The sequence below is a fragment of the Miniopterus natalensis genome, chromosome 10 (assembly GCF_054644295.1).
Source record: "Miniopterus natalensis isolate mMinNat1 chromosome 10, mMinNat1.hap1, whole genome shotgun sequence".
In the NCBI taxonomy this organism is placed as follows: Eukaryota; Metazoa; Chordata; class Mammalia; order Chiroptera; family Miniopteridae; genus Miniopterus; species Miniopterus natalensis.
Genome location: NC_142090.1, coordinates 16,511,697 through 16,535,075, shown reverse-complemented (window position 1 = coordinate 16,535,075; position 23,379 = coordinate 16,511,697). Strand labels below are relative to the sequence as shown.

General features: G+C 38.3%; 1 protein-coding gene across 1 annotated transcript in view; it reads left to right on the top strand.

The window, feature by feature from the left end:
* The window catches only part of NRF1 (nuclear respiratory factor 1), a 115,418-nt gene that overhangs the window by 54,949 nt on the left and 37,090 nt on the right, over positions 1-23,379 (top strand). The window contains exons 5-6 of the mRNA XM_087821020.1: positions 6,908-7,048; positions 23,202-23,360. Coding sequence (XP_087677146.1) covers positions 6,908-7,048; positions 23,202-23,360 — 300 coding nt within the window. The remainder of the gene's footprint in view (positions 1-6,907; positions 7,049-23,201; positions 23,361-23,379) is intronic.

Sequence of the window (23,379 nt, the reverse complement as noted above, 5' to 3'; positions counted from 1 at the left end):
ACCATATGTTATTAGTAAGCCCCAAAGAAGATGTTAACTAAAAAATGTAGAAATTCTGCAGGCCATATTTCTTATCATAGTATGTGCCCTGCCTGAGAATTGAACCCTCAACCTTTTGGTATATGGGATGACACTGAAACTGACAACTAACTGAGCCACCAGGCTAGGGCTGCCTAAATTTATTTTTATATACAAGAAAAGATGAAAAAGAAATAAACTTCATCTATATAAAGAAGCAAGAAAGGGAACAATTAAATAACTCTAAGGAGAAAGTAAACATGGGAGAAATTAGTGAGTTTCAGAAAAAGTAGGATTGTTCTATTCAGGAAATGGTACTATGAAAAGTCCAATGAAATAGGTAAACTTCTAGCATGCTAATTGAGAAAAGGGGAGAGGAAAACAAAATGTATCATCTTAAAAATGAGGTAAGAGTTATAATTAGAGAAAAGAATAGATTGAAATTGTAAGGAAATACTGTGGGTTAATTCTGTTCTTAGGAATTAAAAACCTAAACTAAGCGGATAATTTAGTAAGAAAATAAGATAACCTAAACATATTTAAACCTCACTAGAAAATAAATGTGTAAAAAACTTAAAAAGTAATTACATTTCTCAAAGGAACACCACACCCTGATTATTTTGGGTGACTTCTATTAAACCTTCAAGGTACAGAATATTCCTTAATCTTACACACACTGAATTACAGGAAGGTATTAAAGAAATAGACCCTGTTTATCATAATCAGTTATGCAATATATTGCACATATTCTTGTATTAATGACAGTTAAAGGAATGACTTGGATTTTATAGTAATGTTTAACATTTATTGAGTGTTTTTACTGTGTCCTAGGTGTATTTGCATTTTGTTCCCTTTCCTGAAGCCATCGTTATTATTCCTTTTTGCTCTTGTAGCTGGAGGCTGCTGAGAACTCTGGAAAAATTAAAATTCAATAGGGTTGTACATCTTTTGGAATGTGGATTTCTTATTTTAAGGTTTTGTTGAAGGGTGATTTAAAAGTTTACTGGGCTTTTAATAGGTTGAAATATTTCTATTTTCCAGGGTTTTGGTTAAATCTTCGTACTGTGTTCTACCCAAATTACCTCCTTTCCCACAATTGGGTGTATAACAAGGCACTGTAAACAAAGTTAAATGGCTCACAACAAACTGGAAAACTTTTTTTCAAATAATAATAGCAATTAGAGTTCATTGAGTATTTACAATGTGCCTGTTTTCTTCTAAGCACTTTGTGGTTTTTACTTAGTCATCACAATAGCCGTATGATACATGTAGCTGTCATTATCTGTGCTTTACAGATGTAGAATTTGAGAGTTTGAGAGCGTAAGTATTTTGTCCAAGATCACATAGTAAGTAGTGAACTAATGATTAATACTTTTTCTTTTTTTTAAAATATATATCTTTATTGCTTTCAGAGAGAGGAAGTGAGAGCGAGAGAGATAGAAACATCAATGATAAGAGAGTCATTGATCGGCTGCCTCCTGCATGCCCCCTACTGGGGATCGAACTCACAACCCGGGCTTGTGCCCTGATTGGGAATCGAACTGCGATCTCCCAGATCGTAGGCTGATGCTCAACCGCTGAGCCACACTGGCTGCGCCTTCTTAATATAGGGTATCCCAAAAATGTATACACACTTTGAATGATTATAAAGTCAGTGTTTATTAATGTACAGTTCATTTTCAAAATTTAAAAGAATCTGCAGAAATGACTAATTTTTTTGTCAACAGATAACCATTCTGATCCAAGTACTGCTGATAACGCAAAGCAGTGGAATGGCAACATCAAGAATCATTTTGTTTGGTATTTTTACTCCCTCAGTTTGTTGACTGTTGCCGGTTTTGTATTGTAAACTTTATTTTTTATCTTTTATCCTCATTGAAATGTCTAGCAGGTAGATTTTTTTTGTTCAAAGCTTAGTCTGGCTCACCCATTATTTCAAATCAGTTAAACCTGAAAAGGAGTGAAAATTAAGTGAATTATCAGCTATTAAAGTGTGTATACATTTTGGGGGGACACACTTTGAATAAATATAAAGGCAATATTTGGCCCTAGGCAGCATTGACCGGAGTACTAAAGGGTACCGGGTTCAGTTCCAGCCAGGGGCATGTACCTCAGTTGCAGGCTTGATCCCCAGCCCCAGTTGGGGTGCGTGTGGGAGGCAACCAATCAATGTATCTCTCTCACATCAATGTTTCTCTCTCTCCCCCTTCCACTCTCTCTGAAAAGCAATGGAAAGAAATATCCTCAGGTGAGATTTAAAAAAATAATAATAAAGGCAGTGTTTGTACTTCAACTATGTTTTCAAACTTCCAGTAGCATTTCAGGATGAATTTCCTTTGTTCAAAGCTTAGTCTGGCTGAAAAGAAACATCAGTTGAGCTATCAGCTGTTAAAAGTGTGTAAACATGTTTTTGGGACACCCTATATAAAGAGCTCTCAAAAACCAATAAAAATATGAACAGGTTAATAACAAGGACCCAAAGATATATTTGAATATGGATTAGATATTAGATGATATTAAGGAATTCTGTTTTTTCGTTGGACCTGATACTTATATTGTAGTTATGTATGAGAATGTCCTTATTTTTCCAAGATGCATGCTGAAGTATTTAGAAATGTTACAATGTATAAAATATTCTTTTTTAAGTGTTTAGCCCAAAAAACATTGTGTGTGTTGATGGCAGATAAAGTAATTATGCCAAGCCTGGTTGAGGTGGCTCAGCGGTTAAGCATCGACCTGTGATCAAGAAGATCGCAGTGTGATTCCCAGTCAGGGCACGTGCCCGGGTTGTGGACTCATTCCCCAGCAGGAGTTGTGCAGGAGGTAGCTGATCAATGACTCTCTCTAATCATTGATGTTTCTCTCTCTCTCCCCCCACTTCCCTTACTTTTTCTGAAACCAATAAAGATATATTTTTTAAAAAAAGTAATTATGCCCAAATGTTGACAATTACTGAATCTAGGTGGCAGATGTAAAGGCATTTATTTTACTGTCCTTTACCCCTTTCTGTATGTTTAAAGTTTTTTTATTTAAAAATTACATTTTAAAAAAGACAAAAGAGAAACGATATAAATAAAAGGACAAAATACAAATGTCTAATGCACACAAAAAATTTCAAAGACATGGAAATTAAAACAAAACACCATTTTATTTATATGGCTCATGTTGGCAAACATGAAAAAGATATATAATTTGCAGTGTTAGCATGTCACACAGGCAGTTTAAATTGGTGTAATTTACTGGAGGACAGATTGGCAACGGTATAAAATATGCCCTAAAGCTCTGGCCAGTGTAGCTCTGTTGGCTGGGCATCGTCCAGTGCCCCAAAAGGTTGCTGGTTTGATCCCCAGTGTTGGGCTTGATCCCTTGTAGGGGGCTGCAAAAGGCAGCTGATCAGTGTTACATTTTCACATCAATGTTTCTCTCTCTCTCTCTCTCACACACACTCACACACACTCACTCACTCACTCTCACTCTCTCTCTTTCTTGCCCTTGCCCTTCCTTTCTCCCTAAAAATCAATAAACTATTAAAAAAAGAAAGTTATAAAAAGTGCCCCATGTATACATTTTTAAACCCAGTTTCCTTTTGAAATTTTATCCTTAAGAAATAATTGGTTAAATGAGCAAAGATGTATATCTAAGGATATTCGTCTCTCTGTTGCTTATAGTGTTTTTAAAAATTGAGAGTAACCTAAAAGTTCAAATATAAGGGATTGGTTAGATAACTTGATGGCTCATCTATGGACAGCACAGCTACACTGCCATTAAACATGATGACCTAGATATTTTTATTAATATTTTTCAGATGGTGAAAATGTATTAAGTGAGAAAAGCAGGTTATAGAACCATACACAGAGTTTGTCTTCTCCACCAGACTGGAATATGCACAATAATGGGAAACTGTGACTGATAAATTTGCTTACTATTTGTCCCCAGCCCTTCCTTAGCACAGTGCCTAGCATATAGTAGATGAATAATAAATATTTGTTGAAAGGAGGGAGGGAGGGAGGGAGGGAGGGAGGGAGGGAGGGAGGGAGGGAGGGAGGGCTACTGGATTCAGAGACTACATGTGTAATGTCTATATTTGTAACTTGGAGTACTGAGATAACTTGAAACTAGGTGAACACCCAGAACCGACTTTTGACTCTAATGGAGAGAGAGGTTACTTTACCCTTAGAGAAATTTAAGGTTTCTCTAAGATGCTTGGGATCTACTACCTTTATATCTAATGTCTTCTGCAGTTTAAAACCTTTGTCTTTTGAAACCTGTGTTCTTCAAAACAAGTTAAAAACAGAAAACAAAAAACAAACAACTTCCAGAACAACCCCATTGAGTGTTTTGGTCCTTTTGAGTCTCATTCTTAGTGAGGGTATAGCCCCCATAGTTAAAATATAGAGTTACCAGCATTTAGACAGGCTGATTCAGTCCTGCCCATGGGTTGGTGTTAAGTAGAGTGGGCATATGTAGATAAAATTCCACTTTTGTGAAAACTGTTGAGTGTTTCTCCACATTGATTTTTCCTGTATGTGGCTCAGGGTCCTCAGGTGTAAAATACGGATAATACCCACCGAACTGGGGAGCAGTGGGAATTAATTAAAGTTGATCAGCATCCCCCTACGTGAAAAACATTGACAAGTGGTAGATTTTAAAGTTGCTCTGGATTGAGGGCGTCCTTGAGGAGTCTTACTTTTATGAGCTTTATAGGAATAGGCCTGGAAATATTTTGTTGAGGGACAGAGAGAGAATTTCCACCCCCCCCCCCCCCCCGAAGAACCATGGGAGTTTCTGAAAGTGGAGCTTGCTCCTTAGTCAGTCATTCATAGCATTTAGATGAACATACACTGGATACGACTAACCAGTTCTACGGGTACAAGAGTTAGTCACCGTAACAGAAGTAAAGAGGTAGTAGCTCTAGAGTTATTACCAACCTCTAGAAATCATCCTTCTGCCTTTTTAAATTTCATCTTCCCAGTAGATGAGTGGTCTCTGAGGTTGGTCATAATTTCTTGTTCTAAGTCAGTCACTTATTTATATAGGTTTTTAAAAATGGCTTCAACTTACATGAAATGTGAAAGCTTATTTTAAAACTGGTTTTTAATTAAAAAATACTGTGGTCATACCTGAAGTTTTGTTGTAAATTACTTTGAGGGAGGCCCTACCACCTTTAAAAAAAAAAAAAAATTCAAGGTATTTTTAAGCAATTATAGCACTGATAAGTTTAGCTAAATGCCTGGATATGAATTCCTGGACTTTACTGACCCTTAAAAATGGATGAAATTGTTTGAAACTAGCTATATAGTAATCTAATGATTTCCTATCTTCAAATGCTAGGTGTTTCCAGCACAATGAAGTTTATTTTTCTACTATTATCATTAACTCTTACTATATGGGCCTACTACTAATATAATGATACATTAAAACTCAAAGACCAGAACCTAGGTTTATAAGATTCTGTTTTTCTGTGTGTTGGTAGTATAAAAACTCTATATGGTATACAGAAACCTAGAAAGCAGAAAATGTAAATCCTTAAAGTTGCCATGGCAACACCAGCTGCTTATATTACAATAAATAAGTTGGTAAAATTATTGAAACTTTTTTTTTCATTAGAAACTAGGATGAAACTGAATTTCTAGAGTGATAATGAGTGTACATGTTTGCACTATTTTCTTTTATCCATTTTCTTGTTGACTTGTTTGTTAAGTTCTATAACTGCAAAAGTTGTACTTTGTGGCCAACAGTAATTTTTACTTTTCCGCATACTTGAGGTGGAGTATGCGAATCTTTGTTTTTTAATCCTGATAATGAAATACTTACAAGGAAATGTGTCCTGATTGAGAGTCCAGTCCACTTAGCGGAAACCCAGGACTCAAACATTGTTCTAACTTCTGGGCAAACTTCATTTTCTCTTCCTTTTTTTTCATAAGTTAATAGCTTGAGACCTGAATGCAACTTAATTTTCTATCCCATGTTGTCACATTTTCATAATTCCATGGCTTCTTGGTTATCCCCAAAGGCTTTCTCATCCCCCTTGTGCATTCTTTTAAGTGAATGAACCTATTATTGTTGGTTGTAGGATCCGGTGTCTCTCTACCATTTCTGCTCGTGACAGAAGAATGTGTGCATGTACAAATGTGCTGCTGTTAAGTTCTCTGTCTTTTGAGAGACCTTTCACTAGCAGTGGGAGGAATGGACTCAGAACAATATCTGGTTCAGGCCTGTGCTTGTCAGAGCCACAAAGACATCATGGGTTTGAAGTTCACCTCTGTCACCAGGAAGTACCAGAAAGGTTACCTGACCTGAGGGGCTCTCTCTGGCCTTTGGCCTTACTAAATAGTGGTACCTTTGACACCCAGCTACAATATTCACTGCTTGTTTTTCTCTCTGATGCCTTTCAGTCCAGCTTCTTGTGCATTTGAATCTCCAATCTGTTTGGTAGTCTGGCTTTGCAGGAAAGTAACAGAAGTTTTAGAGACAAGTTTTTGGTGATCTTGACAATGATTTTAACATTTAACTGTCACAGCTAGGTTTTGTCAAATAGCCTGGGAAATGCCATATAATGAATGCCATTTCTATTAGATCTGGAACAGGGGATGGAGCTAGCATTTACAGGAAACATGATCTTAACTGAGAAGCAGTATTTCTGTAAAGCTTTTTCATTGATTCCTTTCTACTGTTGTTACCTGTAATTTCGTCATCTTTTCATTTAATTCTGTACAGTGTGATGTCTTTGGGGCCATTGGGTATTTTTATCTGCTAGCTGTAGAAGTGTTTGTTCTTAGGGCTCTGTAATGGCTGAGGGAGGCCAACCCCACCCACTTGCTGGTTGCTTGGCACCAACCCTCCCTGGTTGTTGGGCATCTTGTTTACTTCTGCTCTTAATTCCCTGCAGGTGCGTAAGTACAAGAGCATGATCCTGGAAGACCTGGAGTCCGCCTTAGCAGAACACGCCCCTGTGCCACAGGAGGTTAACTCAGAGCTGCCGCCTCTCACCATCGACGGAATTCCAGTCTCTGTGGACAAAATGACTCAGGTAAGGGGCGGGAAGTGAGGAGGAGACACAAAGACAAGTGGCACAGGTGTGGGTGGGCCTCAGATGACTTTTCTTAGTTTTGTCCTCAGTGATACCACCAGGGTGAGATGCAGGCTGGAGCTGATAGTGAAACAGGAGAAGCCTTGGAAACAAAAATGTTGTATCAGAAGAATGCTCCCCACCAAGGGCATAGATGTGTCTCCTCCTTCTGTTGGCAGTTTTTTTACTGTCACTTGGGCCCTTGGGTTAGCTAAAGAAAGTTTTAGCTTAGAGTTGGATTAGAAAGGAGACTGTTAGGACTTTGATGAATCACAGTCAAGTGGGGCAAGTAAACTTTTAGTCTCTTTTGGGCTGAGCTGTATCTCTGTCCATGTACATTTTGAATCCTACCACACTACTGCCAAGGAAGGTTCCCCTCCCCTCTCCAGGGAATGAGGGTGGAAAGCTCAGAAGGACGCCTTACTGACTCACTGCTCCCCTCCTCCTCTGAGAAGTCAAAATGTACTTAGCCTGCTCCATCAGTTTACCTCAGGAATTTTGCTGAGACTGTTTCTTTAAAAATTTTTTAGCTTTAAAAGTGATAGCTTAATCAAAACTAAATGCCTTTTCTTAAAATTATACTTTATCTTGCTAAATCCAGTTGTGAGTTTTCTTTCCTTTTCCAGTCTTCTAGCAGCATTTAACACAGTTGATTAATTCTTCTTAATGCAATTTCTTTACATTTCTGTGATCCCACACTCTCCTGAATATTCTCCTACTCAGTGGATCCTCCCTCTCAGCTCTTCTGCAGGCTTTTCTTCCTCTTCTCACCTGCTTGATGTTGGCATGTCCCAGGGCTCTATCTTTAGTTTCTCTCCAAGTGATCTTATCCTGTCCTGTGGCCTTTATATCCCATCTATATGCTGTTTACATCCCACCTTATACCACTGTTAGATCCTCAATACTAGCAGGCCCAAAACAGAACCTTCCAATGCCCCCACTGTACTCTCCACTCCAAATCTCTTTCTCCCCTTGTATTCCCCATGTCAGTTAATGGCACCATTGTCCATCTGGTTGCTCAAGTCCCACCATAGGAGTAAATCTTTGATTTCCCTGTTTTGCCCTCACTCCCCTACCAACCACATCTAATTCATCAGGAAGACATGTCAGTTCACCTCTGAAATGTACCCTGAATCTGGTTATTCTCAGTTCCCATCACACCCTAGCCCAAACCTTTAGCATCTCTCACATAGACTTTTAGTTGATCAGTTCTATTGATCTCCTTACTGTCACTCTTGCTCTGCTGCAGCCCATGCTCGGCAGAGCTACCAGAGATTTGTTTTTTTTTTTAAACTGAAATCAGGTCATGCCACTCTCTTGTTTAAGCCCTTTAGTGGCTTTCCACTATTTCTCAAATCAAATTCAGATTTTGCCATAGCCTCTGAGGCCCCATATAATCTGGCCTCTTCCAACCTCATTGTCCATTCTCCCCCTCAGTCAGTGTGCTATGGCCAAACTAGCCCTCTTTCTTTTTGTCAGACACCCCAAACTCATTGTTTTACTTTTGCTATTCCCTCTGCCTGCAGCATTTTCCCCCCAGAACATTGTGTGACTGACCATGCCTTATTCAAAGTCTAGCTCGTGTATCACCTCCTTTCCTATCTCATCTAATGAAGTTTTCTTCTCCCATCAAGTCACCATCTAATACATCTCTTATTTTATAGTCTTTGTAACATTTATTATTACCTGAAATTATCTTACTAACATTTATACAGTAAGTTCTCACTTAACATCTTTGATAGGTTCTGCAACTTTAAGTGAAATGACATATAAGGAAACCAGTTTTACCATAGGCTAATTGATATAAACAAGAGTTAAGTACTATAGCATCTCATCAATGTTAAAATGAAATGGCATTATTCGAGGACCTGCTGTACTTGTCTGTGCTAGAATTTGAGAGCAGGGTTTTCAGTTTTGTTCTTCACTATTGTCCAGTACAGCTGCCTAACACCTAAATAACATGTGTATTCTAAATCATAGTCAATATCTGTCTAGTGAATGATCTAAGGGTCAGAGCAGAAATGAATCCAGCGTAGCGGGTAAGTGGATTGTGAGTCTTATGAGTGGGATTCGCTCAGTACAGACATTGATACTGCTGCTTGGGAGGTGGTGCTTTTCTTCCTACTAAGTCTGAACTAGTGACTTGATCTGAAGTAATACAACATTTTATAAAGCTAAGTTGAGATCTTTCTGTGAACACTTGAAGGATCTCTAAATAATGGTTCAAATAGGAAGGCATTGTCTAAACTTTTCTGTCATTTCATACCTGCTATTATTCTGTTCCTAGGGCCATTCTAACTGGTTAAAGAAAACATGAGGTGATTTTTTAATTTTTTTTTACCTGGTTGATGTAAAGAATCTACTCTGTATCTTAGGTATAAAGTACATCTAAAGCTGACTAAGCTTCTAATTAAGAATGCTGTGTTAGGTAGAGTTCTGTGCTGTGATGGGCAGTTTTCCTCTCTTGTCACACTTGATGTGCTAGGTTGAAATAATCTGAGGTTTTGATTATATTTAAATAAAAATATCCATAAAATCATTATGGATACTGATAATTACAAAAATTGACTGATGGCCATAAAAGTCAGATCAAACAGTTTAATTATCATGTTGGAGATAAAACATTTGAAACTGTTGTTTTCCAGTTCTCAACAAAATATTAGCAAACAGGATCCAACAGTACATTAAAAAGATCATACACCATGATCAAGATTTTTCCAGGATGCAAGGTTGGTACAATATCCACAAATCATTAAACATGACACACCACATAAACAAGATGAAGAATAAAAACCACAGGATCACATCAGTAGATGAAGAAAAAGCATTTGTTAAAATCCAGTACCCCATTTATGATAAAAACTCTCAGCAAAGTGGGAATGGAGGGAACATACCATAACATAATAGAGGCCATGTGTGATAAATCCACAGCCAACATCATACTCAATGTGCAAAAACTACAAAAGTTTTCCTTAAGATCAGAACAAGACAGGGATGTCTGCTTTCACCACTCTTTTTTAAGTCCCCCCCCCGAGGATATTGTTTCATTGCTTTGGGGGGGGGGGGCGGTGTTGCACATTGATGTGAGAGAGACACATCGATTGGTTGCGTCCCGCACGCTTCCCGACCAGGGCTGGGGATTGAGCCCGCAACCAAGGTATATGCCCTTGGCTGGAATTGAACCCAGGACCCTTCAGTCCAAGGGCCGACACTCAACCACTGAGCCAGAACCGGCTAGGACACACTTTTACCACTCTTCTTCAATATAGCACTGGAAGTCCTAGCCACAGCAATCAGACAGGAAGAAATAAAAGGCATCGTAATTGGAAATTAAGAAATACAGCGGTCATTATTTGCAGGTGACATGATACTATATATAGAGAACCCTAAAGATTCCACAAAAAACTACTAAAACTGATAAATGAATTCAGTAAAGTAGCAGGATACAAAATAAATATCCAGAAATCAGTTGCATTTGTATACACCAATTGTTTCAGAAAGGGAAACTAAGAAAACAATCCCATTCACAATTACTTCAAAAAAACCCAAAAACACACCTACGAATAAACTTAACCAACAATGTAAAAGGCCTATACTTGGAGAATATAAGACACTGAAGAAAGAAATTGAAGAAGATACGAATAAGTGGAAGCATATACCATGTTCATGGATAGGAAGAAATAACATCATTAAAATGTCCATACTACCCAAAGCAACCTATAGATTCAATGCAATTCCTGTCAAGATACTAATGGCATATTTCACTGAACTGCAACAAATACTTCAAAAATTTATAAGGAACCACAAAGGACCCAAAAGATCCACAGCACTCTTGAGAAAGAACGAAGTTGGAGGTATCATGCTACCTGATATCAAACTATACTGCAAGGCCATAGTAATCAAAACAGCATGGTACTAACATAAAGAGAGATATTTAGATCAATGGAACAGAATAGAGAGCCCAGAAATAAACCCACGCCTTTATAGTCAATTAATATTTGACAAAGGAGCCAAGAACATAATAGGGTAAAGATAGTCTGTTCAGTAAATGGTGTTGGGAAAATTGGACCAATATGTGTAAAAAAAAAAACAAATTAGACCACCCTTCTTACACCATACACAAGAATAAACTCAAAATGGAATAAAGACTTAAATGTTAGACTTGAAACCATAAAACTCCTAGAAGAAACACAGGCAGTAAAACTTTGGACTTTTCTCATAGCAGTATTTTTTCTGATATATCTCCTCAGGCAAGGGAAACAAAAGAAAAAACAAGAGAGACTACAGCAAACTAAAAAGTTTTTGCACAGCAAAGGGAAACCATCAACAAAATGAAAAGACAACCATCTGAATGGGAGAACATATTTGCCAATATAACCCTTACATTCAGTTAGGGGTTAATATCCAAAATTTATAAAGAACTCATACAACTCAACACCAAAAACAAACAAACAATCCAAAGAGGAGCTGAATAGACACTTCTCCAAAGAGGACATACAGATGGCCAGTAGATCAATGAAAAGATGTTCAGCGTCACTAATCATCAGAGAATTGCAAATTAAAGTCACAGTGAGATAGCACCTCACAGTGTCAGAATGGCTATCGTCAATAAATCAAGAAACAACAAATGTTGGCGAAGGTGTGAAGAAAATGGAACCCCCTTGTGCACTGCTGGTGGGAATGCAGATTCGCGCAGCCACTGTGGGAAACAGTATGGAGTTATCTCAAAAAATTAAAAATGGAACTGCCGCCTATCCGGTTTGGCTCAGTGGTTAGAGCATCGGCCCTCTGACTGAAGGGCCCCGGATTCGATTCTGGTCAAAGGCACATACTTCGGTTGCAGGTTCTATCCCCTGCCCTAGCTGGGATATGTGCAGGAGGCAACCAATTGATGTGTCTCTCTCATGTCGATGTTTCTCTCTCTCCCCCACTCCCCCACTCTCTCTGAAAAGGAATGGAAAAAAATATCCTCAGGTGAGGATTAAAATAAATAAATAAATCCAAAGAAACCTGAAACACTAATTATAAAGAATATATGCACTGCCCTGGCTGGGTGGCTCAGTCGGTTGGAGTGTTGTCCCATACACCAAAAAGGTCACAGGTTCGAATCCCTGTCAGGGCACATACCTTGGTTGCGGGCTTGATCCCCTGTTGTGGCGAGGGTGGGAGGTGGCCGATTGGTATTTTTCTCTCACATCAATGTTTCTCTCTCTCACACACGCACACACCCCTCTGTTCATTGCAGCATTATTTATAATAGCCAAGATATAGAAGCAGCCCAAGTGTCCAACAGGTCGAAAAGCTGTGGTACATTTACACAATGGAATACTACTCAACCGTATAAAAAAAGAGGAAATTTTACCCTTTTTGACAGCATGGATGGACCTGGAGAGCATTATGCTAAGTGAAATAAGCCAGTCAAAGATAACCATATGATTTCACTCATATGTAGAATCTAATGAACAAAATGAACTAACAAACAAAAATAGAGACGGACTCTTAGCAGGCTGACAGCTCTCTGTCAGTAGGAATATACATCAATACAAGTTTTTCAGAGGGCAGGTTGGCGACACATATCACAGTTTAAAATCCTTGCCCTCCATGTAGTCAAAGAGGTATGCTCATGGCATTGTTTACAATAGGAAAATCTGATGGAATGTGATCGAATAAATTACAGTAGTGTCCTTAGAATTTACATGGCAAGAAGAGCAACTTAACATGAAGAGAGACTAGAGTTTACATTCAGTGAAATATTAACTGCACTAAAAATGATTATTTGCTCTCTATTGCAGTGAACTAATACTTGTGGTACATTAAGTTAAAAACAGGTTGTAAAATAAAATTTTATTTGTATTCAAATGAGGGGTTTTAAGGCTTTATTTTTTTTTGTTTCTTTTAGCAGGGGACTAGATTTTTTTTTTTAAGGGAATGCAGAATTGAGTTAATTGTTCTAATTTGTTTAAAACATGCACACAAAACTTGCCTCTGTGTGTGTGTGTTGTTATGTGCAACTTTAGAGGGATGTACACCAAAATATTAACAGTGATTATTTATGCATGGTATGTTTTAGGTGATTTTTAATATTTTTGGTCTGATAAGCCTGAATTACTTTTATAACCATAGAAACAAAAAAAAGAATTTTCATATTAAACTTCAATTTTTTTAAGTGCAAATTTGATGATATTTCTGCTTTGTTTTGTCAAAAGATTACTTTTTTTGTGTTCAAGTGAAGATGTCAGCAGCTCTCCCCTTCCTACTCCCCTGCCCTTTTTTTCAGTCTTTACCCGAGGATGTTTTTTTAAATTGACATTTGGAGAGAGAGGAAGGGAAGGAGAGAGAGAAACATTGATGTGAGAAAGAAACATCAATTGGTTGCGTCCTGCACATGCCCCAGGTGGGGATTGAACCTGAAACCTAGGTATGTGCCCTGACCAGGAACCGATCCTGCAGCCTTTTGATGTGTGGGACGGTGCTCCCACCAAGTGAATCACTGGCCAGGGCAGCAGCTTTTTTTCCACTCTTATTTTTCTCTTTTACAGCTACTGTGCATTGGAAGGCACACTACTAAGTTCTTTACAGGGGTATCTCATTTAATCCTTGCCCCCAGAATATATGTATAACTCATATTTAATAGTCAAGGAAGCAGAGCTCACATATGGTCTCTAGCCATAAAGGACAAAGTATGTTTAATTGGACAATAATTCTAGAGTTCAGATCATATGGATAATTCATGACTTTGACTTAATAAAATTCAGGATTGTAAAAGTAATGTAATAGAGATGAACTTGAGTTAACCAGAGAGTTTCTATTAATCATTGTACCTGCATTAAATGCTATGGAGATGACATGTTTATATTGATAACCTCAAGTTACAAATATCATTTTATATATGATCTTAAGATGAGTTTTGAATCATCCAAAGAGAGTAAATTAAATTCAGAATTGTTTTAATGTTATATATCCTATTATTTTAATTCTTTACAAATTAGAAAGCATGGTTTGTTAGAGTTGGAAGCTCTAGTCCCTAGTCCCAATTCTGCTACATATTAGCCCTGGTTCTCAGTTTTGTCTTCTGAAAGTGAGAATAATACATGCCCTCCTACCTCATGGAGTCAGAGGAAGAACAAACAAGGTATATGGGAAAGTGCTTTGAAAATTAAGGCATTAAAACTTACACAAAGGTATTGTTATGAATTATTAATACTAATTATATATGTTACCTATATTAACTTTTGAATTACCTGAACATACCATTTCTCATCCGTTTTTCACTTAGAGAAAGTTAATGAACATAGAATTTTTATTTTGCTCAGCAATGAAGTGAGACAATACAGGTGACAGCATATTTAAAATTGAGGCATAAAGCGAAGAAACAATTTATGAAGCAAACTAGTGACAAGAAATAGAATTTAGGTCAAGTTTATATTGCCAGTGCGCATCTCCCCCCCATAAAACTATATTGTGGTCATTACTCAGGTTGAGCATCTCAGCTAATCTACACTAAACATTTACTGTTTTAAAAGAACTTCTTGACTTTCTCTAAAAACTGTCAAAGTTGTCTCCTACACAGGTTGAAACTATATATAACAGAGCATCTTAAGTTCTGTGTAAACAGAATGCCCTGATTTTATCTTGATCCTGATAAAGTCCTTTTTTTTTAAGCGTGGCAAAAAAACACATAGCTCTGAAGTATTTTTATTAACATAATGAAAACTAGGCAACTTTAAGAATGCTGGCTACATAGAACTCCCATATCCGTCTGCCTCCTTGCATAAGAAGTGAAGGAGGTTGAGATAGGCTTAGCAGAAGAAATCTTAATTTAGTGTTGATCCTGCAACCCCAGAATTCATTTACAATGAAATAATAAAGTTCTCTTTTTCAGAGATTTTGAAAGCCAGGTTGGCAAAATTTTCTAGAATAGTTCAGACCAGAGGATGGACTAAATCATGTTTCTCAAACTCAGCGTGCATGGGAATCACCTGAGAGTCTGGTTTATTTAAATTCAGACTGTGAATCAGTAGGTGTAGAGTGGGACCTGAGATTCTGCTGCATAGCAAGCTCCCAGGTGATGCCAAAGCTGCTGATTCCCAGGCTACACTTTGAGTTTAAGGAGGTTTTTGAAGAGTCTTTAAACAATAATTATGATTTTGCTAGTGGAAAATCAGTTCTGCTCTTTACCACACTTGAGTCCTATAGGAGTCTCTTGTTCTTGGGAGGTTGTAAATCTTTTTGGAATTCGTGTTAGAAGAGATCCAGGCAAAGATTATAATTATAGGAGAAATATCTCTGGAAAGACCAGTTCAGTGTTACTGGTTGAAATCCACTCCTTTTCCCCTTCTCTTTTTCTTCTCCCCACCTTGAACTTACTGTCCTCTTACTCTCGCCGGGGCAGTCTTTGTTGCTTTAATATTCCCTTGGAATGATGATGCAACAGGATAGTAATTCTGCACCAGTTTTCAGGGAAACCATAAGAAACATTCAGCACAGTGATTGCTTCATTAAGAAGAAGTTATTCACAGGACTTGACATGTTTTACCTAGAAAACATTCATCCATGCTTCCATGGCACTGAATCTGTTCTGTTCATCAGTTTATTAAGTTCTTTAGATTCCACGTATAAGTGAGATCATGTGATGTTTGTCTTTCTCTGCCTGGCTTATTCCGCTTAGCATAATATTCTCCAGGTGGGTGGAGGGGGAGAAACTAACCAAAGAATTCATACGCATATATGCACAACCCAAGGACATGGACAGTGGTGTGGAGAGGGACTGGAGAGGGGGGTACGACAGGGTGGAAGGGGTCATTGGGGAGAAAAAGGGACATCTGTAATATTTTAAACAAAACACACACACACCAAAAAAAAAATAAAGTGGAACATATAACCCACAAAAAGAGAAAGAAAATATTTGTTAGTTTTCAATTTAGGTTTTTGAGTGTTGTTTTGTTTTGTAAAAGCATGAGTCTGGCCTCTTCTACTCAAAGAGTAGAAACATGGAAAGTGAAACAAGCCAAACACAAAGAACAAATATCATGTGATTCCACTTACATGAGCTATCTAGAATAGGCAAATTCATAGAGACAGAAAGTTACCAGAAGTAGGGAAAGTAGAAATAAGAGTTACTATTTAATGGGTACAGAGTTTCTGTTTTGGATGATAATGATGAATAGGTTCTGGAAATACATAGTGGTGATGGTTGTACAATATTATGAATATACTTAATGCCACTGAATTGTACATATTTAATGGTAAATTTTATGTTGTGTATATTTTACCCCAATATAGAAAAATATTTTAAAGAAGGACTGGATAAAGGTGTTTGATTTTAGTGGTCCTCTAACTTGGCTGCACAATAGAATCACCTGGGGAACTTAAAATCCTAGTGCCAGGCCACACTCCAGACCAATTAAATCAGAATCTTTGGGGATGAGATCCAGAGAGCTGTAGTTTTAATCTCCCCAGGTGATTCCAGTGTGCAACCAACTTTGAGAACCACTATTGTGGATAACAGTTTGAAACTGCTGCTGCTTACTAGAGTGTCAGAATCTCTATGCAAAGTAGGCTTTCCTTATTGTCTAAAATTAATAAAAAGTGTTTATGTATATGACACCATTCCACATTTTGTAAATATTGTGTGGACAGGATGAGATTAAGAGAATATAAAGGCAAAAAATTGGATTTGTTCTTAACTAGAACATAGCTTATTTTGAGTAGAGTAAAAAAAAATAAGGGTATATTCAGGAACACTAAGGGAAGGGAATAGGTACATAAATTTCATATTCAAGATGCAACTAGACTAAGGGAAACTACCTACAGATTATATAACGAAGAATTAATATCTATAACAGATTAATATCTTTTTCAAATTAAGAAAAGAAAGCCCTAACCAGTTTTCTCAGTGGTTAGAGCATCGGCCCTCGGACTGAAGAGTCCCGGGTTCGATTCTCATCAGTGGCACGTACCTCGGTTATAGGCTTGATCCCCAGCCCCAGGCGCATGCAGCAGGCATCCAATTGATGTGTCTCTCTCCAATCGATGTTTCTCTCTCTTTCTCTCTACCCCCGTCCACTCTCCCTGAAAAGCAATAGAAAAAATATCCTCTGGTGAGGATTAAAAAAAAAAAATTAAGAAAAAAATAATTAGAAAAATAAGCAAAACATTCTAACCAGTTCTCAAAAGAAAAGACAGTCAGTAAACGTACAAAAATATTCTCAACCTCATTAGTAATAACAATTAAAATAAACAATTTCTTCCACATCAGATGAGCCCCCAAAAAGAAAGCTCGGTAATAATAAAATGTGAGGGAGGGTGTAAAAGACAGGATTGCTGTGCACTGCTGTTGGGAGTGGGATTGGCAAAGACTTTTTGGAGGACAGCTGGGCAGTATCTATTAGAATGTTAAATGCATATTCCCTTGTTAACCAGTAATCCCTCTTTTCTGCTAGAGAAATATATTCGGCACACATGTGTGCACAAAGACACATATACAAGCACTGTAAACAACCTAAATATCAATAGAACAGTTAAATGAAGTGGAAAAATTCTATACCTTGGATACTGGGCAATTTTTTTAATGGGATTTTTCTAGTTGTACTACCTAATGAAAAGATCTCTATGGCAAAATGTTGAGTGGAAAAGGTGAATGAAAGTAAAAAGTGTGCCGTATGGTACCATTTGTGTTTTCTTTCTTCATATAAAACTGTGTCTTTCCATTATATACTTATGTAAATGCATAGAATTTGGCCAACAAGGAAGGATGTTTATCAAACTAATGCCTCTGGACAGGTGACTGCATTGGGGGAAGGTGGATCGAAAAGAGGACTTTGACTTTTTATTGCTTAAATTTTTGTACAAAAGAATACATCTGGTATAAGCTAGCAGAAATTGAACCAACGTAAGACTCTTTCAAAGAGAAGGCAGAGTTTTAAGAGCATTTTGATTAATGAGAGAGACAGTTTGCTAGTTGGCTGGGTGTGGAGGTAGAAAAACAGAAGTGTTGGCTTGAAAGAGAGGTCTCTAAATGAATATCTTCACTGGCTGTTTGCATTATCTAAACTTATCTTTCCTTTCAGAGGTGTTCTTCCCATGTTGCTATAGGAATGTGTTTTATGGGCAAATGAGATTGAGAAGCCAGCGTTTTGCTGGCATTGCTTGGGAATGGGGATAGAGGCTGCCTTTCTAGTAAGGAAAGCCACTTGCATTATCTCTGTGAGCAGAGGGCAGTGGTACAGACAATTCCAAATAGTGAGCAAAAAAATCATCTTGCTTTTGCTTCCTCATGTCTTTGAAATGTTCCCTTGAATATGATTGGGTCTGTCAACCTGGAAATTCATAGTTTAAATGAAAATATGAAACCACAGTCTCAGAATTCTACAGTACTCATTCCCTGCCACATTCCTGTTTTCCTGTAAGCTATAGAAAACACCACCTTTCAACGTGATCTGATTTCAGCAGCCTTCCCTGTAAATTTATTACAGATTTTTTTACCCCTTCAGTAGAGGTGGAGTTGGCTAACATTTTGGTTTGAAAGGCTTTTTCTTGGTAACTGAACCTAAATGGACATCAGGAGCCTCAAAATCCCTAGACTAGGGTACATGCAGAACAAAGAAAAGGGGATAAGAGAAGAGTATCTGGGAATGTATAAAGATAATGCAGTGTTGGACAGCAAAGAATTAACTGAATTTACAAGTGGAAAACTTCTAGGAGAGGAAGAATTGTTTCATTTTGGCCAGATTAAACTTTCTAGTTTTAGAAAATCTTTCTTTTAAAACCATCTGTGGCTTTCACATAATCTTTCCTTTTGACTGCCACTGGCATGAATTTGATATATTTTTTCTTTGCTGAATGTGCCCTGGACAGAGTGGTATTTTCTACTCTTTGCTGGTTCAAGGTGGGTTTACTGACGAAGCTGGGCACTTTAACCCCGTCTAGAGCCGGACAATCAGAATAGGGGCCAGGAAAGCTATTTGCTGCCCAATTAGAGAACAGCCTGAGAGGGTAGGCTTTACCTTTGCTGATCCTGTTGATTGTCTCCCCTGCGGATTAGAGACAAACCTTCTTTAACAAGCACACTGAGTAACTTGGGTTTCCAAAACTCTCCAAGACCAGTAATTAATCCAACTGGTAATGAGAGCACAGTGCTGAATCCTGGAAAGGAATATTTAACTCTTTCTCCCCTGGACAGCTCATTTTCCTTATCGATAGTTCCTGTAGCCTTTGCACTGTTTACCTGGGACGGTATAAAGATAGACTGGTAGGAAATAGCCTTTTTCAATGAAGGCATATTATCTCTGTGCTCTTAATGTCCTTCATCCCCAGTGTATTATACAGACTTGAAAAGTGAACTTTTATATTAGAAGGTGCTTTCACCTCTTGTTTTGATATAGGAGAAGTTTTGTACACTTGATAATTAGTACTTTTAAAAAGCTAAGATCTGCTTCTGAATAGGAACTTGAACACCAGCAGTTAATTTCACTCTGGTTCTATTTTTTAACTTAATGGGGTTTTTACCTATGGGCATAACCTTCCTTTTGTGCTGCTTCTGTTTCTCCTGTCTTTCATATCAGCCTCTACCCTCTCCTTCCTATGAGCTTGGAACATTTCCCATCCACAGATTTATAGCACACAAAACATCTTTGAGAAATTTTCTGGTTCTTTCTCTCTTTTCTCTAATTATTGTTACACTTGAGTCCCATTTTCCAATGATTTCCGTTAGTGATCTGCTTGTACACTTCTTTTAAATGCTCAAATACAGCAGAACAAATCACCTAAAGTGCCTGTACTGAGTTGGTAATAGCTTGCTTCCTAAAGGCAAGGAATTGTCTAGGTGGTCATTTTGTTCCTTTTTGATTCTAGCATTCTTCCTCATCCTCAATCATGTTTACACAGGTACATGTCAGCTTATTCTTAGGCCCCCTTCCCCCTTTTTCCACTAAACCTGCCTTGAAAAACTAAGGATAAATGTCTTTGCGCATATCACAGTGTTTTTAGTATCAGAAAACCATTTTCAGAAAGTTAGCTATTTCTTTGAATTTGAAAAGATGGCTGGTGGCTGAAGCAATAGTAAAACTGCTATTAATTCAGAGCCACTGTATATTATCGGCTACCTCTGATCCTCTCAGTTGACCCTCTGTGTTTGCCATTATCATTACCCTTTTGCAACTGACAAAATTAAGATTCAGAGAGAGTTAAGGTTCACAGCTAACTGTTTGAGTCTAGAGCTCGTGTTCTTATTGAAGTATGCAAAAAGCTGACTCAAACAGTAGTCAAGATATATTTCACAAAGGATGTAGGACTTGCTGGGCATTAAGGAATGAGCAGTGGCACTGGAATAGTAGCATGAGAAAGTAATCCAGTAAGGAGAGCATATCCAAAGGCATAGGAGCAGGAATGAGCTCAGCAGTCCATAAGATAATGCAGAGACTTGCACAGTGAAGACCAAGGCTGCCTGCTGGAATTAGTGGGAACCGGGAGTAGTGGAGGCCAAATTGGGGGGAAACCAAAACTGGACAGAGGAGTCTAGTTTGGTTGTGTATAGTGAAAGACACTTTGAAGGGTTTTGAGCATAGGAGCTATATAACATTTAGGGAGCCTTTCTGTCAAGGATGTATGTGATAGGGAAGAGAGGGGAGTTCCCTAAGAAAGCCAAAGCAAGATACACTAGCCTTGGGCTATGAAGGTGGGACTGGAGAGGAAGAGATGATCACAGACATTTCAAAGAAGAAAGACTTGAACTTGCAATGAGAGGCTAGACGGGTGTTGAAGGAAAGAGGTAAAGCTGCGGTTTTGAGCTTGGGTGGCTGGGGAAAGGAGATGGGGTTCTACTGGCAAAGACAAAGACCTTGAGGAAACAAGAAGTTGGAGAGAGGGGGAATGGAGGGCTTAAGTGAGTAGGCTGGTGCTGTGCCCATTGGTTACTTGAAGTAACCAGGGGGTTCTTGAAACCCATTGGAAAGCCTGGGGGAGCTAAAATCAGGTGCCGTGGTGACCCAGAACTGAGGGGCATAGGAAACTGTTGGTGCAAATGGCTGGGGGGATCAGAACTGGAGATTACATGGGGTTCCAAGTAGGATCTGAGCAGACTGTCAGCCAAGTGGTTTCAACAGTGAGTTCTTTCTGGATGCTTTAGTCTTTTGTTAGTTTAGTTTAGAGATGTTTAGCCTCCTTATGTCATTATCTCCAGATTCTACTTAGTATGGATATAAAGAACACTCCTGTGGAGACTGTTAATGGGATTAAAAGGGGGCAGGGGAGACATAAAAGTCTGTGGTATGAATTTATTTTGTTTATGCATCTGAGAAAACCATTGTTTTTTTTTATATGAAGAAACGTAAATATCCTGTGTGAGGATTAAGCCTTTTCCTTCTCTGTGTATTTGAGGCTAGAAAGGGACACACTCCCAGGAAACCAGGATAAAGGGAAAAATGACTTTGAGATGCACTTTCTTAAAATAACTGAAGGAGTGACCTCATGAGCCAGCCGATAGCCTGGGTTTGCAAATGGATACATTTCTGTTAGCCTGCTGCTTGATGCTGCAGAGCCAAATATAACGGAGTGTATTATATCATATCCTGTAGGCAGGAGACTGTCTGGGAGATGGGGAACTTGGAAAGAGGTGAAATGGCAGGCTCGGCAAGAATTAGCGATGTAAATACTGTCAACCATAGCTTTCTTTATTAGGTAAATATTGCTGATTTAGGCTCATGATTCCCTATTACGTGATAATTTATATCATCTTATGGTAGAATAATATTTAAATGAGAACACCTGATCTTTAAGTAGCTGTTCAGTATAAGAGTGTTGCTGCATTCATCTCTCATTAATACTTTAGCATTCCCATTTCTGGTTTTTTCTTTTTCTATTTTACAACTACCAGCTTGTGTCCTTGGGTCTGACTCATTGCTAAAATTGTCCTCTCCTTTTGGTCTTAAGCTGTAGAAGCTGTATGGATGGTGTCCTTAGCTGGACAATACGGCTTATCTCTGGAGTGTTGTAGACCACCAGGTTATAAGGAAAGCAGGTCTGGGGAGGAAGATTATAACTTGGTAAACTGCTTCTTTTGCCAGAAATCATTGTCCACAATTAAGAACACTCACCAACTAGTCTCCCATTCTCCCCCAACATGCACACACAGTGTAGTTACTGTGCCAGGAGGTAAAGAATGGCAGTTGTCTCTGAGGTTTAACACCTGTTTCATCTGGATTCAATTTCTAAAATAAGCCTGAATAAAGTCCATAATGTTTTGTGGGTTTTTTTATTTTTTAAATATATCTTTATTGATTTCAGAGAGAGGAAAGGAGAGGGAGAGATAGAGATAGAAACATCAATGATGAGAGTCATTGATCGAGCCCACAACCAGGGCATGTGCCCTGACCGGGAATCGAACCCCGATCGCCTGGTTCCTAGGTTGATGCTCAACCGCTGAGCCACGCCCGGCCGGGCCTGGCCATAATGTTTTTAAGATCACACATACTTCACTATCTCTATAGGTCAGACTGATAGACATTGGTCTAGTTTACTCAAAACTTCCTAGAAGAATTTTAGGGTTATTTTCCCTTTTTATTTAGTAAAGCCTATTTATTTTCATATGTTTTGTAACCAACCACCTTACTGAATTCTCTTATTTTTACAGTAGTCTTTCATTTGATTCTTTGGGGTTTTCCAGATACACGGTCATTTCATCTACTGATGAAATAAATAATGATTTACCTGCTCTTCACCTCCTACTTCTCTCTTATCTAATTGCCCTGGTTACTACCTCCAGAATAATGTTGAAAACATGGTGACTTTGTTTGATGCCTTAAATGTGTGGAAGCTATAGAAGGGAAATAAGTTATAGCATCAGTAGTATCTTAGGAGGCAGAAATCAAACTTGGGGGCAGGTATTCTTGATCTTATAGGAACAAGTCTATGCGATACAGCTTAAGGTTTACTTCACCAACATATGTATAATCCTCAATCACTTGTGGAGCTATAGTAACAGGTAGAAAACAGTGCACTCATCAGTCACATATTAGAACTAAGGCTCTCTGTGTGATAATCATAGAATTTGGTGGGAAACACAAACATATCCCAGATATCTTTCATGACTACTGCTGACCACATTCTTGTCTTCCAGGCCCAGCTTCGGGCATTTATTCCAGAGATGCTCAAGTACTCCACGGGTCGGGGAAAACCAGGCTGGGGCAAAGAAAGCTGCAAGCCTGTCTGGTGGCCTGAAGATATCCCGTGGGCAAATGTCCGGAGTGATGTCCGCACAGAAGAGCAAAAGCAAAGGGTGAGTGTTCCTCTGGCCT